Here is a 21,625-nt window from a genome sequence, read left to right as displayed (position 1 = left end):
GCCAAAGATCCCGGACTGACACGTGACGAACCTTGTCTTCCGCCAATTAGAGAAAGAGAGCGTTGATTTTTTTTTTTTTTTTTTTGGGGGGGGGGGGGAGAGACTGGGAAAGGTCCTGAGAACCGCCAATGAGCGGGCGCTAGGCGGTGCTGAGCTCCGATGCAGAGGAAGCGGGAAATTCTTTAGACTGGCCTTGAGTGGGCTGATCTGAGGCTTCATGGAGGGTTCGAAGTAAGTGCTCCTGCGTTCCTCTCTGGACTTTACGCTTTCTGGTTTAGGATTATTGGGGGGGGAGGGGAGAGAGCGCAGCCGAGAGGCCACTTAGATGCGCGAAGAGCAGGACCTTCATTTTATTGGCTCTGGGCTGCTCTCTGGAATTGGCCGATGGATTTCATTGGGCGGAGCGATTTTTCCTTCGGGGTGGGGCGCTCGCCGTCTGTAGGCTGCAGCTTTATTTCCTGGGCGTAGAATTTTACTGGGAGCGGAAGTTTCTTGGAAGTGAAGACTTTACCCATCCCCAAGGCGGGAGCTTAGAAACGGGAGGCTGCAAGGGTGCAGTGGAAAGGGCGCCTGGTAGTATAAGTTACGGGACTTCCCTGGATCTCGGTTTTCCCCTCTGTAAAGGGAAAAGGTTCGGACTAGATGATTTATGATTTGTGAACAGAGAGCGAGAAAAAGCTCTCCAGACTTGTTGCATTTACACCCCCCTTGCTTCGTGATCCCCGGTTTTCCTTCTGTCCTCCCTCTCGACCCCCAATACCAGGAGATGGAAATTACTTTTTTCAAGGAGACTGGTGATCTCTTAATTGCCAGAATTCTTTTTCAATTGACAGCTTAATTCACTGAGACATTGTTCTCTCTTGGTTTTCAGTGGCCATGCTTTCTCGTTCTGTTCCTACTGATCTCATTAATCCTTCTAGTTTTTTTTTTTTTAAATAACTTTTTATTGACAGAACCCATGCCAGGGTAATTTTTTACAACATTATCCCTTGCACTCCCTTCTGTTCCGGTTTTTCCCTCCCCCCCGCAATCCTTCTAGTTCTTTTTTTTTTTTTAATAACTTTTTATTGACAGAATCCATGCCAGGGTAATTTTTTACAACATTATCCCTTGCACTCCCTTCTGTTCCGGTTTTTCCCTCCCACCCGCAATCCTTCTAGTTCTTTTTTTTTTTAAATAACTTTTTATTGACAGAATCCATGCCAGGGTAATTTTTTTACAACATTATCCCTTGCACTCCCTTCTGTTCCGATTTTTCCCTCCCACCCTCCACCTCCTCCCCTAGATGGCAAGCAATCCTTCTAGTTCTTTTTTTTTTTTTTTTAAATAACTTTTTATTGACAGAGCCCATGCCTGGGTAATTTTTTTTACAACATTATCCCTTGCACTCACTTCTGTTCCGGTTTTTCCTCCACCCTCCACCCCTCCCTAGATGGCAAGCAATCCTTCTAGTTCTTTTTTTTTTTTTTTAAATAACTTTTTATTGACAGAATCCATGCCAGGGTAATTTTTTACAACATTATCCCTTGCACTCACTTCTGTTCCGGTTTTTCCCTCCCACCCGCAATCCTTCTAGTTCTTTTTTTTTTTTTTTTTTAATAACCTTTTATTGACAGAATCCATGCCAGGGTAATTTTTTACAACATTATCCCTTGCACTCACTTCTGTTCCGGTTTTTCCCTCCCACCCGCAATCCTTCTAGTTCTTTTTTTTTTTTTAATAACTTTTTATTGACAGAATCCATGCCAGGGTAATTTTTTACAACATTATCCCTTGCACTCCCTTCTGTTCCGATTTTTCCCTCCACCCTCCACCTCCTCCCCTAGATGGCAAGCAATCCTTCTAGTTCTTTTTTTTTTTTTTTTTTAAATAACTTTTTATTGACAGAGCCCATGCCTGGGTAATTTTTTACACATTATCCCTTGACTCACTTCTGTTCGGTTTTCCCTCCACCCTCCACCCCTCCCCTAGATGGCAAGCAATCCTTCTAGTTCTTTTTTTTTTTTTTTTTTTAAATAACTTTTTATTGACAGAATCCATGCCAGGGTAATTTTTTACAACATTATCCCTTGCACTCACTTCTGTTCAGTTTTTCCTCCACCCTCCACCCCTCCCTAGATGGCAAGCAATCCTTCTAGTTCTTTTTTTTTTTTTTTTTAAATAACTTTTTATTGACAGAGCCCATGCCTGGGTAATTTTTTTTACAACATTATCCCTTGCACTCACTTCTGTTCCGGTTTTCCCTCCCACCCTCCACCCCCTCCCCTAGATGGCAAGCAATCCTTCTAGTTCTTTTTTTTTTTTTTTTTTAAATAACTTTTTATTGACAGAATCCATGCCAGGGTAATTTTTTTTACAACATTATCCCTTGCACTCCACTTCTGTTCGTTTTCCCTCCACCACCAATCCTTCTAGTTCTTTTTTTTTTTTTTTTTAATAACCTTTTATTGACAGAATCCATGCCAGGGTAATTTTTACAACATTATCCCTTGCACTCACTTCTGTTCAGTTTTCCCTCCACCCACCAATCCTTCTAGTTCTTTTTTTTTTTTTAAATAACTTTTTATTGACAGAATCCATGCCAGGGTAATTTTTTACAACATTATCCCTTGCACTCCCTTCTGTTCCGATTTTTCCCTCCCACCCTCCACCTCCTCCCCTAGATGGCAAGCAATCCTTCTAGTTCTTTTTTTTTTTTTTTTTAAATAACTTTTTTTATTGACAGAGCCCATGCCTGGGTAATTTTTTTACAACATTATCCCTTGCACTCACTTCTGTTCGGTTTTCCCTCCACCCTCCACCCCTCCCCTAGATGGCAAGCAATCCTTCTAGTTCTTTTTTTTTTTTTTTTTTTTTTTTTAATAACTTTTTATTGACAGAATCCATGCCAGGGTAATTTTTGACAACATTATCCCTTGTGCTCGCTTCTGTTCCGGTTTTTCCCTCCCACCCTCCACCCCTCCCTAGATGGCAAGCAATCCTTCTAGTTCTTTTTGCGGGCTTATCATCCGTGATGACTACCACATCTAGATATCTAACTATCATCTTTCTTCTTAATTCAATACCTGTTGACACTGAAACATCTCCAATTGCGAACTGGACATCATCTCCTCTCTTAGACACTTCAAACTCAGTATTTTTTAAACAGAACTCATTACTTCTTTCAACTTCCCTGTTTTTTCAAGGCTACCTTTCAGTCATCTCAGTTCTCAACTTAGAGGTCAACCACAATTCTTTACTATAATTCATTACCATCTTTTCTCCACTCTTCTCCCCCCTCCTTATATCCGATCAGTTGCCACCTCTTTTTTATTTTCCACTATCTGCAATCACTCTTTCCTTACAGTATCTTTATCTTATCTTTATCACCCTAAGTCTTACCTTCCTTCCTTTTTGCCGGTAGTATGGCAATAGCTCTTTAATTAGTCTCTCTATATTCATTTTTCTCCTTTCCTGTTAATCATCTATATACCTGACTAACTGACAAATTGAAATTTTTAAAATATAGGTCTGACTGTATAACTCCTCTCCTTAAGGAGTTTTAGTTGCTCCTTGCTGCCTCCAAGAAATTCCTCCAAAAATCTGACTTCAGCCTATCTTTCAATATAATTATACATTTCTTTCTCTTTAGCCAAACTGGCTTTAATTTTTCATGGAGGTTGGATGAGAGAAAGAAGCCCTTTTCTTGTATATCTCATCTTTTCCAAATGGTCTAAGAAGGGCTTATATTTAAGGGAATCTTGCTAAAGGATTATTTGTTTAGAGTTGCATGTTTTCCCATAGCCTTTGAACATACCTGGTACTATTATCCATCTTTCCTACTCTGTCACCCAGTTTTTACTATCTAAGCATATATCCTGTAGCAAACACTGTTTTTTTTTTTCTCCACCAGAGTTCTTTTTAGGAAAAATAAGTCTAATAAAAAAACCCAATTAAAAAAAGTAGAGAGAACTTATTTTTTTTTTCCTCAATAGTATTTTTTAAAGTACATTAAAGGTAGTTTTCAACATTTATTTTTGAAAGACTTTGTGTTCCAAATTTTTCTCCCTTCTCTTACTTCCTCTCTTCCCAAGACAGCAAGCAGTTTGATATAGGTTAAATATGTGCAATACTTTTAAACATATATTTGTCATGTTGACAAGAAAAATCAGTACATAAGAGGAAAAAAAAAACTACAAGAAAGAAAAGAAAAAGAATGAAAATACTATGCTTCAATCACATTCATTCTCTATAGTTCTCTCTCTGGATGTAGATGGCATTTTCCATTCCCAAGTCTATTACAATAAGGCAGAATTTATTTTCTCATTTTATTAAGGCTCAATAAAAATACTACATTATTAAACCTGAATGGATGTTTGAGGTTATCTAATTCAGCATCTTCCTTTTTCAGATGAGGAAACTGAGGGCCCCATTTTTGGTTTAGTTATCAAAAATATGCTAATCTTTGTTCACTTATAATTTGAAGGATGTTTATAAGTGCAGAAGAAACCATTTTTAAAGTAGCAAGGAATAGTCTTGTCTTAATTTCACCCTTGCCAATATTTAACCTTTATTTTTTTCCTTTCCAAAGAATAAGCAATAAACTATGAATACTTTGAAAAATCAGAGTAGCATACCTATCAAATCAACAAGATTTTGGATGCTTACTGAATTTTAATCATTGCCATAGCATCTTTGACATCCCATTATAATGTAGCTTTTTAAACTACAAGATCAAAGTAATCTTTATAATGATATTTTATAAACATTGAAGGACATTTCATTTCTGAAGCTCCATAAATTAATGTAATCTTAATTTGTACTATTATTCTTTTATTTATTTAATTTTAATTTATTTAATTGTATTTAAAACAGGGCAGTCCTGCCTATATTGCCATTTCTAATAGTTCCTTAATAGCAGTGCCTAGACTCAGCACCACTTGTCCTGAAACAATATGTTGCATTCTGAACTAACTGAGTGAAGAAACCCAAAGAATAGTTATCAGTGAAGCAGAAAATCTCTAGTGGGATGTCCCCCATTCTGTCCTTGGTTCTGTGTTATTTATTATGTTTGTCTGTGACATGGACTAAGGTATAGCTGGCACACTTATTAAATTTGCAGAATCCCAAAGATGTACCTAATTCATTGTTCCATAGAGTCAGAATTCTAAAAGATCTCAATTGATCAGAACATGGGACAAAATCTAATTAGGTGAAAATTAATATATTTAGTAAATGTAAAGCTTTTTGTGCATGGTTTGAAATTTTAATTTTACAAATATAAGGTGAAAGATTATCTTTAAAAGATTTATAATTTTAGTGGATTGTAAATAAACATTAACTAAAAGTATGGCAGCCTAAAATGTAACACTGCATTTAGAGAGGCATGGTGTCCAGAATTGTTTCTAGTCAGAATATTGTGTTCTGTTCTGAGGAGCCCATTTTAAGAAGGACATGATAACCTAAGAGTTTTTAGGACAATGAAATGGTTAAAGAATTGCCATATGAGAATCTGATAAAGGAATTGGGAATTTTAGTTTGGAGAAAAGATTACTTAAGATCATAGATTTAGAGTTAAAAGGAACTTTAGTGATTATCTAGTCCAACTTCTTATTTTATAGATGAGAAAACTGAGATCCAAAGTGGTTGAATGATTTGCCCAGAATCAGGGCAAAACCCAGGTAAGTTTTTAACTCAGATTTTCTGACTCTAATTCAGTGTTTTTTCTACTGTCTCACATGGGATCATTATGAGAGCTGATTTCAAATATTTGAAGGGCTATTGTCGAAGGGAAATTTGAATTGTTTTGTTCTAAGAGCCCTAGTAGCTAGAAGTTGCAGAGAGGCAAACTTAATTCAATGTAAGGAAAGTCTGCCTGAAAATTAGAGCCATATAAAAACAAAATGGGCTGCTTTGAAATAAAAGGTTCCTTCACTAGATGTCTTCAAGAAAAGACTGAACGATTGTTTATCAACAGAAATATAGAGGGAATTGTTGTTTATGTATTAGTAGAACTAGATGTCCTTGGATACCCTTTCCAATTCTGAGATTTCGTGATTTTGGAGCATGAGTATATCTATAATCTAACTAGTAACTAGGTTCTATTGACACAAGTACTTTGATCAGTTGCCATAATTAAAATTTAGGATGAAAATACATAAACATACGTTTTCAAGTAATTAACAAGTAATTTTGTTTTTTTTGTTTTTTTTTTTCAGTGTAGAAACTGCTAAAGCCATCAGGCCTATAGATCATAAGTCTATTCATCAGATCTGTTCAGGACAAGTGGTACTGAGTCTAGGCACTGCTGTTAAGGAACTATTAGAAAATAGTGTGGATGCTGGAGCTACTAATATTGGTGAGTATACAAGAGCTTTAAATTATAGGAATAAGTTAGTTTCATGATATTTATTATAGGTAAATGGTATCTATTTACTGGTCTCCAAAAGAGACACTTAATTCAGATTTTAATTAATTGAGTAAGTATATTTTTTGAATTCTTACTATGTCTGTAACAATCTTCTAAGGCTAACATTATTCATTCCAGTGAAACAGAACTAGATACTTGCTGAGATCTAAATATGTGGGCTAATAAATAGAGACATAAATGACTCTAAGGGGGGAGTAAAAATACTATTTTCAATAGCAGCTGCATTGTAGTTAAAAGTAACAAGTGCTGATTAAGAAAAGCATTAAGAAAATCATTATAAGCTTTGAAATGTGTTCATTATATGGAAGTTAATTTTTTTTTTTTTTTATCTTCCTAGACTTAAAGCTTAAGGAGTATGGAGCTGATCTTATTGAAGTTTCAGACAATGGTCTTGGAGTAGAAAAAGAAAACTTTGAAGGCTTGAGTAAGTTGAATTTTCTTGCCTGTTTTAAAGCAGTATGACAAAATGAACTAACATTTATATTCCATTCTCTTAATGAACATGTATTTGGGCTTAAAAAATAATTCATGAGCCAATTTGTTAATGCTTTTTATTTCTTATTGAGTATATTCCAAGCTCCATCCATTTAGAAATAGTGAAATGATTTGAAAATATACCATATATAGACTGGACAAAAGACTTGGGAATATTTAGTCTAAAGAAGAGAGTGAGTATTTAGCAACATATAGAGCTGGGTGTGATCTATTTCAACCCCTCATTTTATATGAAGAAAATAAAGCCCAGAGAGGTTGAATGTCATGCCTCAATCACATAAGTGCTAATAGAAGATATTTAACTTCTTTTTCAGCTCTGAAACATTATACTTCCAAGATTCAAGATTTTTCTGATTTAACACATGTTGAAACATTTGGCTTTCGAGGAGAGGCTCTGAGCTCACTGTGTGCTTTGAGGTAATAGTACATTTTTAACTTTCGTGTGTGATTCTGCATTTTAAAAAACACAAAACAACTAAACGACACTAAAAAAAATTTTTAAAAACCAAAACACTAAATTTGAAAAGAATAATTTCAGTCATTAATGTTTGAATAAGGCTAATGAGATCTGGAATGTCTGGAATAGTTTATTTCAAATTGACAAAGTTAATGGTTAATTTATAGTTTGGTATTACCATGTTAGCAAAGAGGTGTTTAAATATTTTATTCCTTCACATGATAGCTATCGTTGGGATAGTCCCATCAGGTTTTCAGATTTTAGTTTTATTTACTTTCCACTGATAAACTTAGTGAATTGTCATATTTTTCATATGTAGGTCCTAAGGAATAGGTTTGACCATTTTACATTCCTCTATTCAAAAAGCTTCAGTGGTTTCCCATTGCTTCTAGAATGAAATATATATGTGTATACTTTTCTTTGGCATTTAAAGCTTTTCAAAATCTAGCATCATCCTACCTTTCCAGGTTTATTATATTATTCACAGTGCACACAGTGCACTAGTCATCTGACCTATTTGTTTTTCCTCACACATTGCCATGATGCCTCCTGCCTCTCTTCTTACCTTTGTACAGGCTGCCCTATATTCCTGGAATGGTCTGTCTTTTATCCTCTACCTCCTAGAATCCCTAGCTTTATTAAAAATCAATCTCCTATGTGTCATCTCCTATGATAGACCTTTCTTGATCCCTTTTCTTCCTCCAAATTACTTCATGTTTATTTGGTTTCTTTTGTTTTATATGTGTACCTGTAGATCTCCTGAGAGAAGGCACATTTCTTAAGAAAAGGGACTCTTGTCCCATATATTGTTTTTGTATCTAGAATTGTGCCTGACATAATAGAAATGCTTAATAAATGCTTGTTGATTGATTGAGAATGTAGCAAAAAAGAAGAATATGAAGTCCATAAAGGAGAAGTAAGGTTGCAGTGCTTTTGTAAATAAATAAAGATGGAACCAGGGTATGTTTTAAGATTTAGTTATGACCATGGTATCCTTTGGGTTAAAATTTCTCTAAATCTTAGGAGAAAATGACCAGAAAAAACTTTGAGGGTAGAAAGTATTTCCGCATTTTTGCCAGTTTCACAGAATGGGATGTGAGAACCCCATTGATTTGGGCAGATGTTATCAATGCCAGGAAATATTAATCTCTTGTGATGGTAAAGAAATTGCCTCTCAAAAGGTAATAATTAGCAAGAGCATGAGATAAACTAGAGGAAGTCCTGATGGTTTTAAGAGTAAATTTTCCTTTCTATCCTTTTGTTCTAGGTGAGAAACTAGTAGCAAAATTTAGCTGTAGTTTATTTTAATTAAGATCAGTGTACTCTTTGTTTTTCTGTGGTTTTTTGTTGTTGTTCTATTTCTCTTATCAAGTGTGGGTTTTTGGCTGTATATTTTAGAAAAATAACCATCATGCTTAATTTGACTTGTGAACATAACATCATGTTATATAAATGTGAATAAAATGTAATAATTGAGATTCCCTCTTTTCCATGAAAAAATGTAATCTTTAGCATCTCTTACCTTTTACAGAATTATATTATTCTGGTTAAAGGAAACATGTAATTTATAATCATATGGAAATGTTGAAATCTCAAGTTGTTTTAAAATTTTAAAATTCTTGGTTAAAAAAAGATTTTTTAATTCTTTAAAAAATTAACTGATCTGATGAACTGATTTTAGTCAGAAATACCTGTCATGTATTGGTTTTTGGATTTAGAAAGGTAGAACAGGAAGGATACTGAGCTTATGAACTTTGTGTCTTTTTAGTTCTTTGCAGTTCTATGATAATTGGAAATTTTTCATGTTTTCATGATGGCAAAGAAGGTAAAGCTTTTTTTCCCTCACTAATTGACCACAAACCTATTTTTCCCTTTGTCTCTTCCATTTAAAAAAGATAAGTACCAAACCTGAATATTTATAGTATGAGGTGTATGATATAACATTTGTATCTGAGATGTTATAGCTGACACAAAGTAGATCATCATTTTTTTGTTAAGAGAATTTATAAATATTAGTTACCAGAAAAGAATTGGTAAGTGGGGAAGGTCAGGTATGAAAGTAACTGTATGATAACCTATTGTCTCAGAAGGCAAAGAATGTATGTTCTAGAACAGCTTTGAATCATGTTTTCTCTTTTATAGTGATGTAATGATTTCAACTTGTCATAAATCAGCCACAATTGGAACAAGATTGGTTTTTGATCATAATGGGAAAATTGTTCAAAAGGCCCCTTATCCCCGACCACAAGGGACAACTGTCAGTGTACAGCAGTTGTTTTCTACCCTGCCTGTGAGACATAAAGAATTTCAACGAAATATTAAAAAGGTATAGTGAATTAAAGAATCTGATTTTTAAAAGATTTTTATCATTATATTAAGCTTATATTTATAAGAAGTTACATTTTCAATACTTCAAAAGATACATAATTTTATTCATATAAATATGTTTACCTTTCCAGACATTAGAAGGCAACTTGAGTTGCTGTGATCTAAATAAAATCATCATACAATGGTCAAGTTTATGGAAATAAGTCTTTCCAAACCATAGACTGAGTCGTCAGTCCATTGCTGGACCCCTACTCAGACCCTATCCAGTTCAATAGGATGCACAAGAACTTGTGCTCCTCTGTTTTAGCTTTTGAAAAATTTTAATCCTAATAAGCCATCTTAGTAGGACTTCAATAAAGGGAATGTTTTCTGCCTTTGTTTTCATGTTCTATCTGACCAATTAATTTTTTATATGCCTACGCCATTTTCCCCTCTACCGCTAGCCGAGCTACTTCTTTCCATCTCAGCCAGCAGTTTCCACACAGATCTGGGAATCTATGTCCTCAATTCTTATGGAAGCTAATCCACTCATCTTGACAGGGCCTACCTATCTTGATGGTGAATGAATGAGTGCAAACAATCCTACAAACCCCACCATATCTGCTAACTGATCCCAAGCTGTGGTTGACCTTTATATCCTATCCAGCTATACACCGAGACCATTTTGCCATCTGTCTGCTACCATGCTTTTTTACCCATACTTCAATTTCCCATCTCTTACTTTGGTAACCATAATATTATCACTAGTACCATTACTTCTGGAAAGGGCAATTCATTTGAGTGTATACTAATCAACTCATTATCTCTTGAGTCACCAAAACTCCCTTTTTTGTTACTACTCTCCTATATATGTTGACTTCCCCTTTTAGAATGTAAACTCCTCCAGGGCCAAAGACTATTTTACTTTTTTAAAAAAAATTATTTGTATCTCTATCATTTAATAAGTAAGTGGTTATTAAATGCTTTTCATTTATTCAGTCAGGTGTAGTAAAAATCTATCATTGATGCTTTCTTAATTTTTTGATTCTGCTAATTTTTTTGAAAATTATTTAGGGTGAAGGGAATTCTAGGAAGATGGCTTAGTAAGTTGGTAAATTTCAGGCTCTCCCAATTTCCCCCACAAATAAAACAAATTTGTGCCTCAGGATGGACATAGACTATTGAAAAATCAAGAATACTTGTGTCAGAACAGGGGTCCTCCTGTTAGAACCCAAGAAGATCTGAGGAAAGACCCAGAACTTAGTATTTTAACCATGTGAAGTGCAAATGCCTCTAGGCTAACTCCACAGAAACACCAAGTGGGGGACCCCTCCAACTAGCTAGGTATGGTTGGAGCTTTAGTAGGAACTGTAGAGACTTTCATCTCCCAAATGAGTAAAGGCTTGAGTCTGGGAAGACAGAGGGAATTAGGGTGATTGGAAATGCCAGGCCCAACTGAGTTGCTGAGGTACAACCCTGGATGAGAAGGAACCAACATCCAGTGAATGCAGAAACAGCAAGGCAGTGACATTGCTGGCTGTAGGACTTGCAGGAGGGTGAAGTTCTTGGTTTGGGGTTCCTGATCAGAAAGGAGAGCTGAAGGGAAATTTGAGGTACCATCTTCCTACTTTGCAATTAGAGGTGTTACACTAATACCTCTTAATTAAAAAAAAATGAACCAGCAAAAAAGGAGGAACCCCCACCATTGAAACATATTATGGGAACATGACAGACCAGGGTTCATCTTCAGAGGAGGGCACTTTAATTTAAAAAAAAAAAAAAAAAAGGCTGCTACCCCAAAGAATAATGTGAAATGGTTCTCTTCCTAGAGAGAATTTATAGAAGAACTCAAAAAAGAATTTAAAACTCAAATGAGAGACTTTGAGGAAAAACTAAAAAGGAAAATAAAAACCATCTAATATAACAAAAAGGATTATGAAAAAAAAAGTTAGCCAACTAGAAGATGTACAGACTCTCAAAGATGAAAATAATTCTTTGAAAATTAGAATTGGGCAAAGGGAAGCCAGTGAAACTATGAGAGACTAAGAAATAAAACATTATTTAAAAAATGAGAAAATAGAACTGAATGTGAAACATCTTATAAGAAAAACAGCATATCTGTAGAACAAATCAAGAAGAAAAAATAATAAGAATAATTGGAATGCTAGAAAGTTCTGACCAAAAAGAGAACATAATAGTGCAGGAAATAATCCAAGAAAATTGTCTTCAAGTGATAGAACATGAGGAGAAAGTAGAAATAGAAAAAGTCCACCGATCACCACCTCAAAGAGATCTTTTGTGGAAAACACATAGGAATATTGCCAAATTTCAAAACCCCCAGATCAAAGAGAAAGTTTTGCAAGAAGCAAGAAAAAAACAATTTAAATATGATAGAGCTACAATTAGAATTGTACAAGACTTACCAGCAGCTACAATAAAAGATTGCAGGCCCTGAAATCATATCTACCAACAATAAAAAGAGTTAGCTCTGTGACCAAAAATATATCCAGCAAAATTATCTATAATTTTAAATGAGAAAAAAATGGACATTTAACGAACTTGCAGATTTTCAGGACTTTCTAGCAACCAAACCTGAACTTAACAGAAAATTTAACATAAGAGTCAATATGAAAGATCAATTTTAAGGAATTTAGCATGGACAAATTGTTTAAACATAGACAAATTATATTTTTTATATATGTCTATTATATGTTTGAGATTCATATCTTAATACATAGATATAGTTCAACAATAGAATAGCTCAAAAGAAAGATTACCAGAATTAAGGTAAAAATAGTAATCATGTTTCACAAATGAGGTGCGAAGAAAGAATAGACATGAAAGCATTAGAGGGGGTAGGAGGGATTGTAGTTTTGAAAAACCTATTCACATTGGAAATGGGTTCAATAGCCAGCATTACATATATACCATGAAGGGTTTAGCACCCTCTAAAATCTAGAAAGAAATAAGGGGGAAGGGATGGGTAGATGGAGAAGTGAAGGTTGAGGGAAGAAAACAAGGAAGGGATTCTTGGGTGGGGGTAGATTATGTATTAGTAAGGCAAATTAGGGAGTAGAATTTAATTAAAGAGTCAGCAAGGATAGGAAATATCCCTGATAGTAGAATGCATGTGTGTTTATATGTGTGGGGTATGTGTATATGTATGTATATAGCTACATATGTATACATAAATATATCTTTTTTTAATTGTGGGTTGCTTGGAGGTAGTGGAGGGGATGAAAAGGGGAAAAATAAATAAGGTGCACAGCAGAGAACCAAAGAACAATTTACAAGGAAATAAAGAAAAAGCAGACAGTCATGAATATAATTTCTTCATATATGTATGTGTATATTTTTTCTTGATTTGGCAATTTATTGTTATATATTTTGAATCCTCCTTGATGATCTGCTGGGCACATGACAATGTTCTCTTTTGTGTTGCTTTATTTTGTTTTGTATTTCTTTTCTGTTTTCTTACTCTATTTTTCAAATAAATTGAATAAATAAAATGAATTTTCCCTCACTGACCACAGACCTATTTTAAATTTTTTTTAAAAAAATATTTAGCTTGATTCTTTTCCCCTTTTTAGTCAGACAGTGCTGCATTGAGATAGTCTAATGTTTTTTCTGAGAAATAATCATCAAAAAGTTGTTGGTCTATGCATGTGTATAATGAATCAAATCAGAAATTCCATTATTTTGCTTTTCACTTTATATTACCTTTTGTAATTCTGGAAGTCTTGTCTTTTAATAGTTTTATGTTTATTTTAAGAACATTCTACATTTTTCTGAAACTTTGAAAAATAATTTAGTAAAGCCTTCATAGATCTGAGTGAAAATTAAGTGCATGGTCATTTGTATTAAACATATAGCTAAAAACTTTTTTAAACATATTTTTTTGCAGAATGCTAATTTATGCCTAAGTTTTACATATTGTACCTTACTTTGAATAAAAGTCATGTATTTATTTAGGAATGTCTCATTAAGAAAATAAACAGGTGTTAATACTAACTAAAGAATTATGGGAGCCAAAGATCTTGAGTTCAGTTTTATGCTGTAATTGATTTCTGTGTGTCTTAAATTAAGTTACTCTTTATGCTTAAGGTTTCCTAATGGTCCAGAAGAATTCTTTTTGTTAAAAGTACTTTAATACTTTCAGGTAGGCTACTATAATTGTTGAACAATGTTATTCTGTGCTTTCCCAATTATAAATGATTGAGAAGTTTCTTGCACTTTTTGTTGTTTGTTTTTAACCAGGAATTCACCAAAATGGTACAGGTATTACAAGCATACTGTATCATTTCAACAGGTATCCGAATAAACTGCACCAATCAGGTTGGACAAGGAAAACGTCAAACTATTTTATGTACAAATGGAAACTCCACAGTAAAGGAAAATATTGCAGCAGTGTTTGGACAAAAACAGGTAGTAATTGCCATAAATTGTATTGTAGTTATGGCAGGTTTTTGCCCTTTTGGAATTAATGTTCTGAGAAAAATCCAGTAATTAAATGTTTTTAAACATTTCCCACTAAGATTAGTTGAAGTAGAATCATTAGTTGCTTGTTGAGAAAACAAATAGTAATTTTGATAAAAAGAAAATCATACCTTTTTGCTTCTACTCAGAAAATTGTAAGTAATATTTTGTCCAATAAATGGAATGGCCTGAATTTTTCAACTTTTCTTAATTTTATTTATTTAATATTTTCCTCCAGTGACATTCAAAATAAAAAAATTTTTTACACTTGTTTTTAAAATTTTTGAGTTCTAGATTCTTTCCCTTATCCTCACCCACAATTAAGAAACTACTTATGAAGTTATATAAAACATTTCCATAAAAGTCAAGTTATGGGGGGAAAAAATAGATCTCCCATCCTAATGGAAATAAAAACTCTCAAGAAAAATTAAGTTAAAAACAAAGAAAGAGAGAGAGAGAAGGAGAGAATGCTTCAATCTGCATTTAGACACATTCAGTTTCTTTTCTGGGTATGGATAGCATTTTTCTTCATAATTCCTTTAGAGTAGTCATGTATGATTGTACTACTGAGACTACTGAGAATAGCAAAGTCATTTATAGTTGGTCATCCTAGAACATTTCTATTACTTTGTATATAGTACATTTCACTTTGCTTGAATTCATGAAGGACTTTGCAGGTTTTTTTGCCTTGAGAAGAGAGTTGCTCTGAATATTTTTGTGCATATAGGTCATCTTTTTTCCCCCCCCCAAATCTCTTTTGGTATTCATGCCAAGTAGTGCTGTTATTAGGTCAAAGACATGAATTTATAGCCTTTTGGGCATTGATCATATCTTCTGATCATTTGTCAATTGAAGCATGGCTCTTTTTTTTTTTTTTTTTTTTATGAATTTGACTCAGTTCCCTTTGAGAAATGAGGACTTATCAGAAAAACTTGCTTCAGAATTTTTTTTTACAATTACTATTTAAAAAAAATTTTTTTATTATTATAGCTTTTTATTTATAAGATATATGCATAGGTAATTTTTTCAGCATTGATAGTTGCAAATCCTTTTGTTCCAACTTTTTCCCTCCTCCCCCCCCACCCCTTCCCCCATATGGTAGGTTGACCAATACATTTTAAATATATTAAAGTATAAATTAAATATGATATATGTATACATATCCAAACAGTTAATTTGCTGTATAAAAAGAGTCGGACTTTGAAATAGTGTACAATTAGCCTGTGAAAGTAATCAAAAATGCAGGCTGTACAATTACTATTGCTAACTATATTTCCCCCCAAAATTTTCCAACTTTCCAAATGTATATCAGGAATATGATCAGAATTGCTATTTGTAAGCCAAAGAAATCAGATTGTGTTCTATTGCTTTCCTAATGCAGTTCAGTTATAAACTTAGAAGGGAGGGATCACGTGGCGGGCTGGGGGAGAAGCCATATGCCTTATTTCCAAAAGTAAGATTTACTGTAACTGTTGTGGCCAATAATAACGAACCCTAATTTCTTTCAGTTACAAACCCTCATTCCCTTTGTGCAACTGCCCCCTAGTGAATCAGTTTGTGAAGAGTATGGTATTAACTATAATGATACACTACATAATCTCTTTAGGTAAGTGTTTAAAGCTCTTTGCTTAGGCAATTCATTTAGAGTTAATAAGGTTTTTTTTTTTTTAAGGACAAAATGATAATTTAGGAATGGCATAAAATTGTTAGTGATACTACTGCTGAAAGAGAATTTAAGGAAAATGCTATAAAAAAGAACCAGATGCTTAACTGTGGTTAAAAACAGGAATAAAGAAGTTTTTTGTTCTGTATAATTTGACACATTTTTAGTTTTTCTGATGGATTTATTATATCCTTAGTGGGGGTTAGGTAATAAATGATCAAAATAATTTGTATTGCCATATATAATATTTTATTTATAAAATTATTTTAGCATAGCAGAAGAATATAGGACTGGTTTTATATCATATTTCATTTCTTTTGGCTTGAGAATTTATGCTGCCTTCAAATCCTGACTTTTTTTTTTTAAATATGCTTTACTGATGCCTTTTCTATGTCATAGTGATTTCTGTCTAGAAATATATTAACCACTATCTCTCCGCCCTTTGGAATCGCCTTGTTTTGTTATTTTAAACTTAATTTGATTTTTTCCAGTTAGCAAAAAAAAAAACCAAAACAAACAAACAAAAACCCCCATTTTCTTTCTCTTCTATCTTTACCTCTCCTGGGAAAAAAACTAACCTTATAACAAATATATATAGTCAAACAGAACAAATTCCTGCCCTGGACATGTTCAAAAAATTAACTCTCTCATTCTTTATCTTGAGTCTAATTGCTCTATCAGGAGATGGTAACAGACTTCATGGAATCATGATTGGTTACTGTGTTGATCATAATTCTTAAACCTTTCAAATTTGAACCTTCCTTTGTAACAAGAGAAAACAATTAAGTTAAATTTATAACTGATACAATTACTTCTTCAGGCTGGATACAACATTCTCCTCTTGTTATACCTTACCTCTTTGCTAAGGCAAGAGAGAGAAACAAAATCAAATTAATATCTCTATCTGTCTCTCTTTTTTGTCCCTCTCTCCTTTCCTCCCTCCCTCTCTCCTAATATTGTAGTTAAATTTATTTGCTGAGATAAAAACAAAGGCCTAGTTTTAGAGAGTAGGCTTGAATGAAGTTTTCTGAGCTTGTAGAATTATTGGCAATGTAGTAGAAGGCAGTGTACCTAGAGAATAGACGAGGTAAGAAGGGAACTGAATAAAAGTTTTCTGAGTAATTATAATATGGGATACATAAAGGAAGTCTTATGTAATTACTGAATGCACTCTGATTTCTCTTTTTCTAAGAAGTAGGAATAGAGTATACTTAAAATATTTCAATAATATCATCAAATTTGGGGGATTTAGAGAAGGGGGAAGACAGAAGCTTTAAAAAACCCTGTCAAATTATTGTGATATATAATAAAAGTGCTTTGCACATGGTAGATGTTTAAAAATATTTGTTGACAAATTACTTTCTCTGCTCTGTGTACTAATAACTCTTATCATATTAAATGTAAAATAGTATTTCAGGTTTTGTTTCCCGTTCTGACCATGGTGTTGGAAGAAGTACAACAGAGAGGCAGTTTTTCTTTATTAATCAGCGGCCTTGTGATCTTGCAAAGGTAAAATTACTAGTAGTAGTGTAATATATATTTATCCTTTCCACATCACAGGAGTCAGGAGGCAGCAACCCCAGGATCTGGAAAATCTATATAAAATTTTTTGGCCTCCCTTCATATCAGAGAAGAAGTCTGAGCTATGGTATAAAGATAAACTATATTGCTGTTATACAATATTATACATATATTTTATGCATTTCTGAGTTTCCATTTTTCTGTGTTGTTTTCTGGCCTTCATGTGTCATCTATGGCTTCTGCAAAACTCTTCTAAAATTTCTATTTAATTTCTTATACCAATCTTGTCTTGGCTCTTTCCATCACAAGTCTATTGAAATTTCTTTGAATTACACCTCATTGTTGAAAAAAGTCAAGTCCATTACAGTTGATGATCACATAATCTTCTTGTTGCTGTGTTATAGTGTTCTCTTGGTTTTATATATAAGGAAACTGATTCCTAGGGAGGTTAAGTGAATTGCCCTGAATCACATGGATGGTATTCAGGTGAGATTTGAATTTAGGTGCTTGGACTCCAGAGTCAGCACTTTTCTTATAGGTACCATAACTCCATTTTGCTCTCTGAAGAAAAGATTTGTGAGATTGAGCTGAGGGACAGAGGGGACTTAACATAAAGAGCTATTCTTCAAGTTATACTCTTGATTTTCCACCTTATGCTTGTACTCTACCTTCTTCCTTGCTTTTCAACTCCTTTTTATACAATTTTTTCCTCACTAAAATGTAAGCTCCTTGAAGGCAGGGAAGACAGGGTTTGTTTTGTTTTCTTTTGTTCTTTCCCTGCTTGTATTTGTTGTCTCAGGGCTTAGCACAGTTTCTGGCACATAAGTTTTTGTTGTTGTTGTTGTTGTTGTCTTAATTTTCAGTTCCAAATTTTCTCCTTTCCTCTTTCCCCATTCATTGAGAAGCCAAGAAATATGATAACATTTATACATATGAAGTCAAATGCAAAGCATATTTTTGCATTAGCTGTGTTCTAGGGGAAAACAAAGCAAGAAAAATAAAGAAAAAGATATGCTTCAATATGTAGTCTGAATTCTTCAGTTCTCTAATTAGAGGTGGATGGATTTTCCATCATGGATTATGCTGCAATATTGTATTTATTACTGTTAAAATCTTTTGTTTTACTTATTTTTTTGTTGTTGTTGTTACTGTGTACATTGTTCTCCTTGTTTTTCTTACTTCATTTTGAATCACTACAAATAAGTCTTCCTAAATTTTTCTGAAATCATCCCCCCCATCATTTCTTATAGCACAATAGTATTCCAATTTATTCATATGCCATACCTTGTTTAGCCATTTCTCAACTGATGGGTATCCCTTCAGTTTCCAATTCTTTGCCACCACAAAATATTATGTACATTATTTTTGTATATATGGATTATTTTTCTTTGAATCCCTTGGGGTATAGACCTAATTAGTTGTATTGCTCGGTTAAAGAGTACGCACAATTTTATGTCCTTTGGGTATAATTCTAAATTGTTGTCCAGAATGTTTGAACCAGTAGTATGTTTAGTGTCCCTTTTTTCCCCACATCCCCTCCACCTTTGTCTTTTTTTTTTTTCTGTCACTTAAGTTAATCTGATAGATTTAAGGTGCTACCCAAAGTTGTATTAATTTGCATTTTTCTAATTATTAATGATTTAGATCATTTTCCATATGACTATCGATTTCATTCCTTTGATTTTTTTCCTCTGAGAACTTCCTTTATGTAAGTTTTTAATAAATGTTTGTTGGTCTCTTTGGTTTAATCTGGTTTTTAGAGATTCCTAACCTTTTTTCCCTCCAGAGATTTTGTTTCACTTTTTTATCTCTTTTGTCCTTTTAGTTATTCATGTAGTCCTTCCGGGACATCCTTTTTCTTTAATACTGTTTGCATTTGCTATGAAATTACTCTTTCTTTTGGGGGACTTTCTAAATTTGCAATAAATCTCTTTACTGACTAATGTTTTCTTTGATTTACTCATCTTCGGCTTTAGTTTTCTACTTAGGCCTTTGTGCCAGGGCTAGACTCTGTCTTTTGTTGTGTTGTTGAATTGGGTGGTTGGCTCTGCTTGGTCTCTATCCTGAGTCTCCTAGGTTCATGTGTTGACCTACAACTCCCGGGATTATGCCTTGCTGGATTTTTTCTTTTTGAAATTTTATTTATTTTATTCTGAACTTAAGACATAAAAGTCCCTGTTTTTCTAAGATATTGAGCTCATCATTTATTATAGTACATCATGATCCATCATGGTTTTCTAGTTGTTTGCCACCGTAAAAATCATTGGATTTTTGATGTTGAGGCTGCTGAATCTTTAGGGTCCTTTGTGACATCTTGGTACAGAGTACTATTTTATATCTTTACTTGTGTTGAAAGGTTAGCATTCACTGGCTAACAGATTCCTCTTTTCTCTTGCCTGTGTGCTTTTGGCTTTTTTATAGTTCTGACATAGAAATCACTACAGTTTCTCATTGGATTTCTTGATCATTATTTGGTCTGGTATGAATTTCAGAATTATGCTGGAATTAGCATATGGTACCTCAGTAGTTAGCCTGCCTTCTGTTTAGGCAACTATTTAGGCCAGATGAGCCTATTACATTTGGGGACATAGCTTAATTATTAAGAAGTTTTTTGTTTGTTTGTTTGTTTTATATTAGGCTTAAATTTTCCTCTCTGAAGTTGTCCTCCATTGTGTTTAGTCCCATTGGAATCAGGCAGTAATTTTCCTTCTATATTGTCCTCCCAATATTTGAAAACATCTTTTCTTCAAAATTAACATTTCCTTTTTTTTTTTTTTCATCTGATGTCCCTCTGTCATTATCCCCCTCTGCCATTATCTTCAATTTTATTTATCATTCTGGTTCTCTGTGCTTGCTCCCATTCATAAATTTGTAGCACTTTGAATTGAACAGTGTTTTAGATTTGGTCTGACCAGGACAAAGGGCCCTTACCTCTTTAATTATACAAACTATTTCTGATAATGTGACCTAAGATTTTACTAACTCTTTCACTAGTAATTGTGAGACAATTGCTCTGTGTCACATACATTGAGTTTGTAGTACAATTGAAAAACCAGACTTTTTTCATATACTACCATGCCTCCGCTGCTTTATTTTTTTTAAGCCAAATGTCAGTCTTTATATTTATCCCTTTTAAATTTTATTGGCCAATTTACAATTTTTTGTTTTAAATTTTTAATAATTGCCTTTTATTTTCAAAATACATGCAAAGATAGTTTCCACCATTCCCCCTTATAAAACCTGTGTTCCAAAATTTTCTCCTTCCCTTCCTCTTCTCCCATATAGTAAATAATCCAAAATAGGTTAAACATACCAATTCTTCCAAACCTATTTCCATATTTATTATGCTGCACAAGAAAAATCAGCTCAAAAAGGGAAAAAATGAGAAAGAAAAAAAAAAAGCAAGCAAACAATAACAAAAAAGGTGAAAATACTATGTTTTGATCCACATTCAGTCTCCACAGTCCTCTGGATGGATGGATTCCATCACATCTATTGGAATTGGCCTGAATCATCTTATTGTTGAAAAGAACCAAGTCTATCAGAGTTGATCATCACATAGTCTTGTTGTTGCTGGCTACAATGTTCTCTTAGCTCCACTGACTTTGCTTAGCACTAGTTTATGTAAGTCTCTCCAGGCCTTTCTGAAATCATCCTGCTAATTGTTTCTTATAAAATAATAATGTTTCATTATATTCATATACTATATTATGCCCAACTGATGGGCATCCACTCACTTTCCGGTTCCTTGACACCACAAAAAAGATTGCTACAAACATTGTTGCACATTTGGGCCCTTTTTCCCTTTTTATGACTCTTTGGGATTCAGACCCAGTAAAAATATTGCTGGATCAAAGAGTATGAAAAGTTTCATAGCCCTTTGGGCATATTTCTAAATTGCACTCCAGAATGGTTGGATCACATCACAACTCCACCAACAATGTACACTAATACATTGTTCCAATTTTTCCACATCCCCTCCAACATTTATCCAACAACTTTTCCTGTCATCTTAACTAATCTGAGAGGAGTATAGTATACCATATGTTTTTGATGATTGCTGCTTTATAATTAAAGAGTTTTAGATCTAGTTTTGCTAGGCCTTTGTCCTTTTTATTTTTTTCTCCATTTTTTCCCATATATTCCCTTGACTTTTTGTTCTTCCATATTAATTGTTTCATTTTTTTCTAGCTCTATAAAATAATTTTTTTGTGGCAGTTTGATTGGTATGACTCTGAACAAGTAGACCAATTTAGGTAGATTGTTATTTTTATTGGATTAGTTTGGCCTACCCATG

The 21,625-nt window shown here is 33.7% G+C and overlaps 1 protein-coding gene across 3 annotated transcripts in view; it reads left to right on the top strand.

Moving 5' to 3' along the window:
• Nucleotides 1-93: 93 nt before the first annotated feature.
• PMS2 (PMS1 homolog 2, mismatch repair system component) overlaps nt 94-21,625 on the top strand; it is a 42,496-nt gene continuing 20,964 nt past the window's right edge. Inside the window, exons 1-9 of one of the 3 annotated variants that reach the window (XM_023497440.2) lie at nt 94-231; nt 5,601-5,660; nt 6,198-6,337; nt 6,747-6,833; nt 7,219-7,321; nt 9,504-9,687; nt 13,926-14,093; nt 15,653-15,750; nt 17,217-17,316. In XM_023497440.2, coding sequence (XP_023353208.1) covers nt 9,511-9,687; nt 13,926-14,093; nt 15,653-15,750; nt 17,217-17,316 — 543 coding nt within the window. In that variant the 5' untranslated portion in view covers nt 94-231; nt 5,601-5,660; nt 6,198-6,337; ... (1 more) ...; nt 7,219-7,321; nt 9,504-9,510. The remainder of the gene's footprint in view (nt 232-5,600; nt 5,661-6,197; nt 6,338-6,746; nt 6,834-7,218; nt 7,322-9,503; nt 9,688-13,925; nt 14,094-15,652; nt 15,751-17,216; nt 17,317-21,625) is intronic. The other 2 variants (XM_012542770.3, XM_031941766.1) reach the window with 2 other exon arrangements.

Source organism: Sarcophilus harrisii, chromosome 1, assembly GCF_902635505.1.
Source record: "Sarcophilus harrisii chromosome 1, mSarHar1.11, whole genome shotgun sequence".
Classification (NCBI taxonomy): domain Eukaryota; kingdom Metazoa; phylum Chordata; class Mammalia; order Dasyuromorphia; family Dasyuridae; genus Sarcophilus; species Sarcophilus harrisii.
This window is presented reverse-complemented; position numbering and strand designations above follow the sequence as displayed.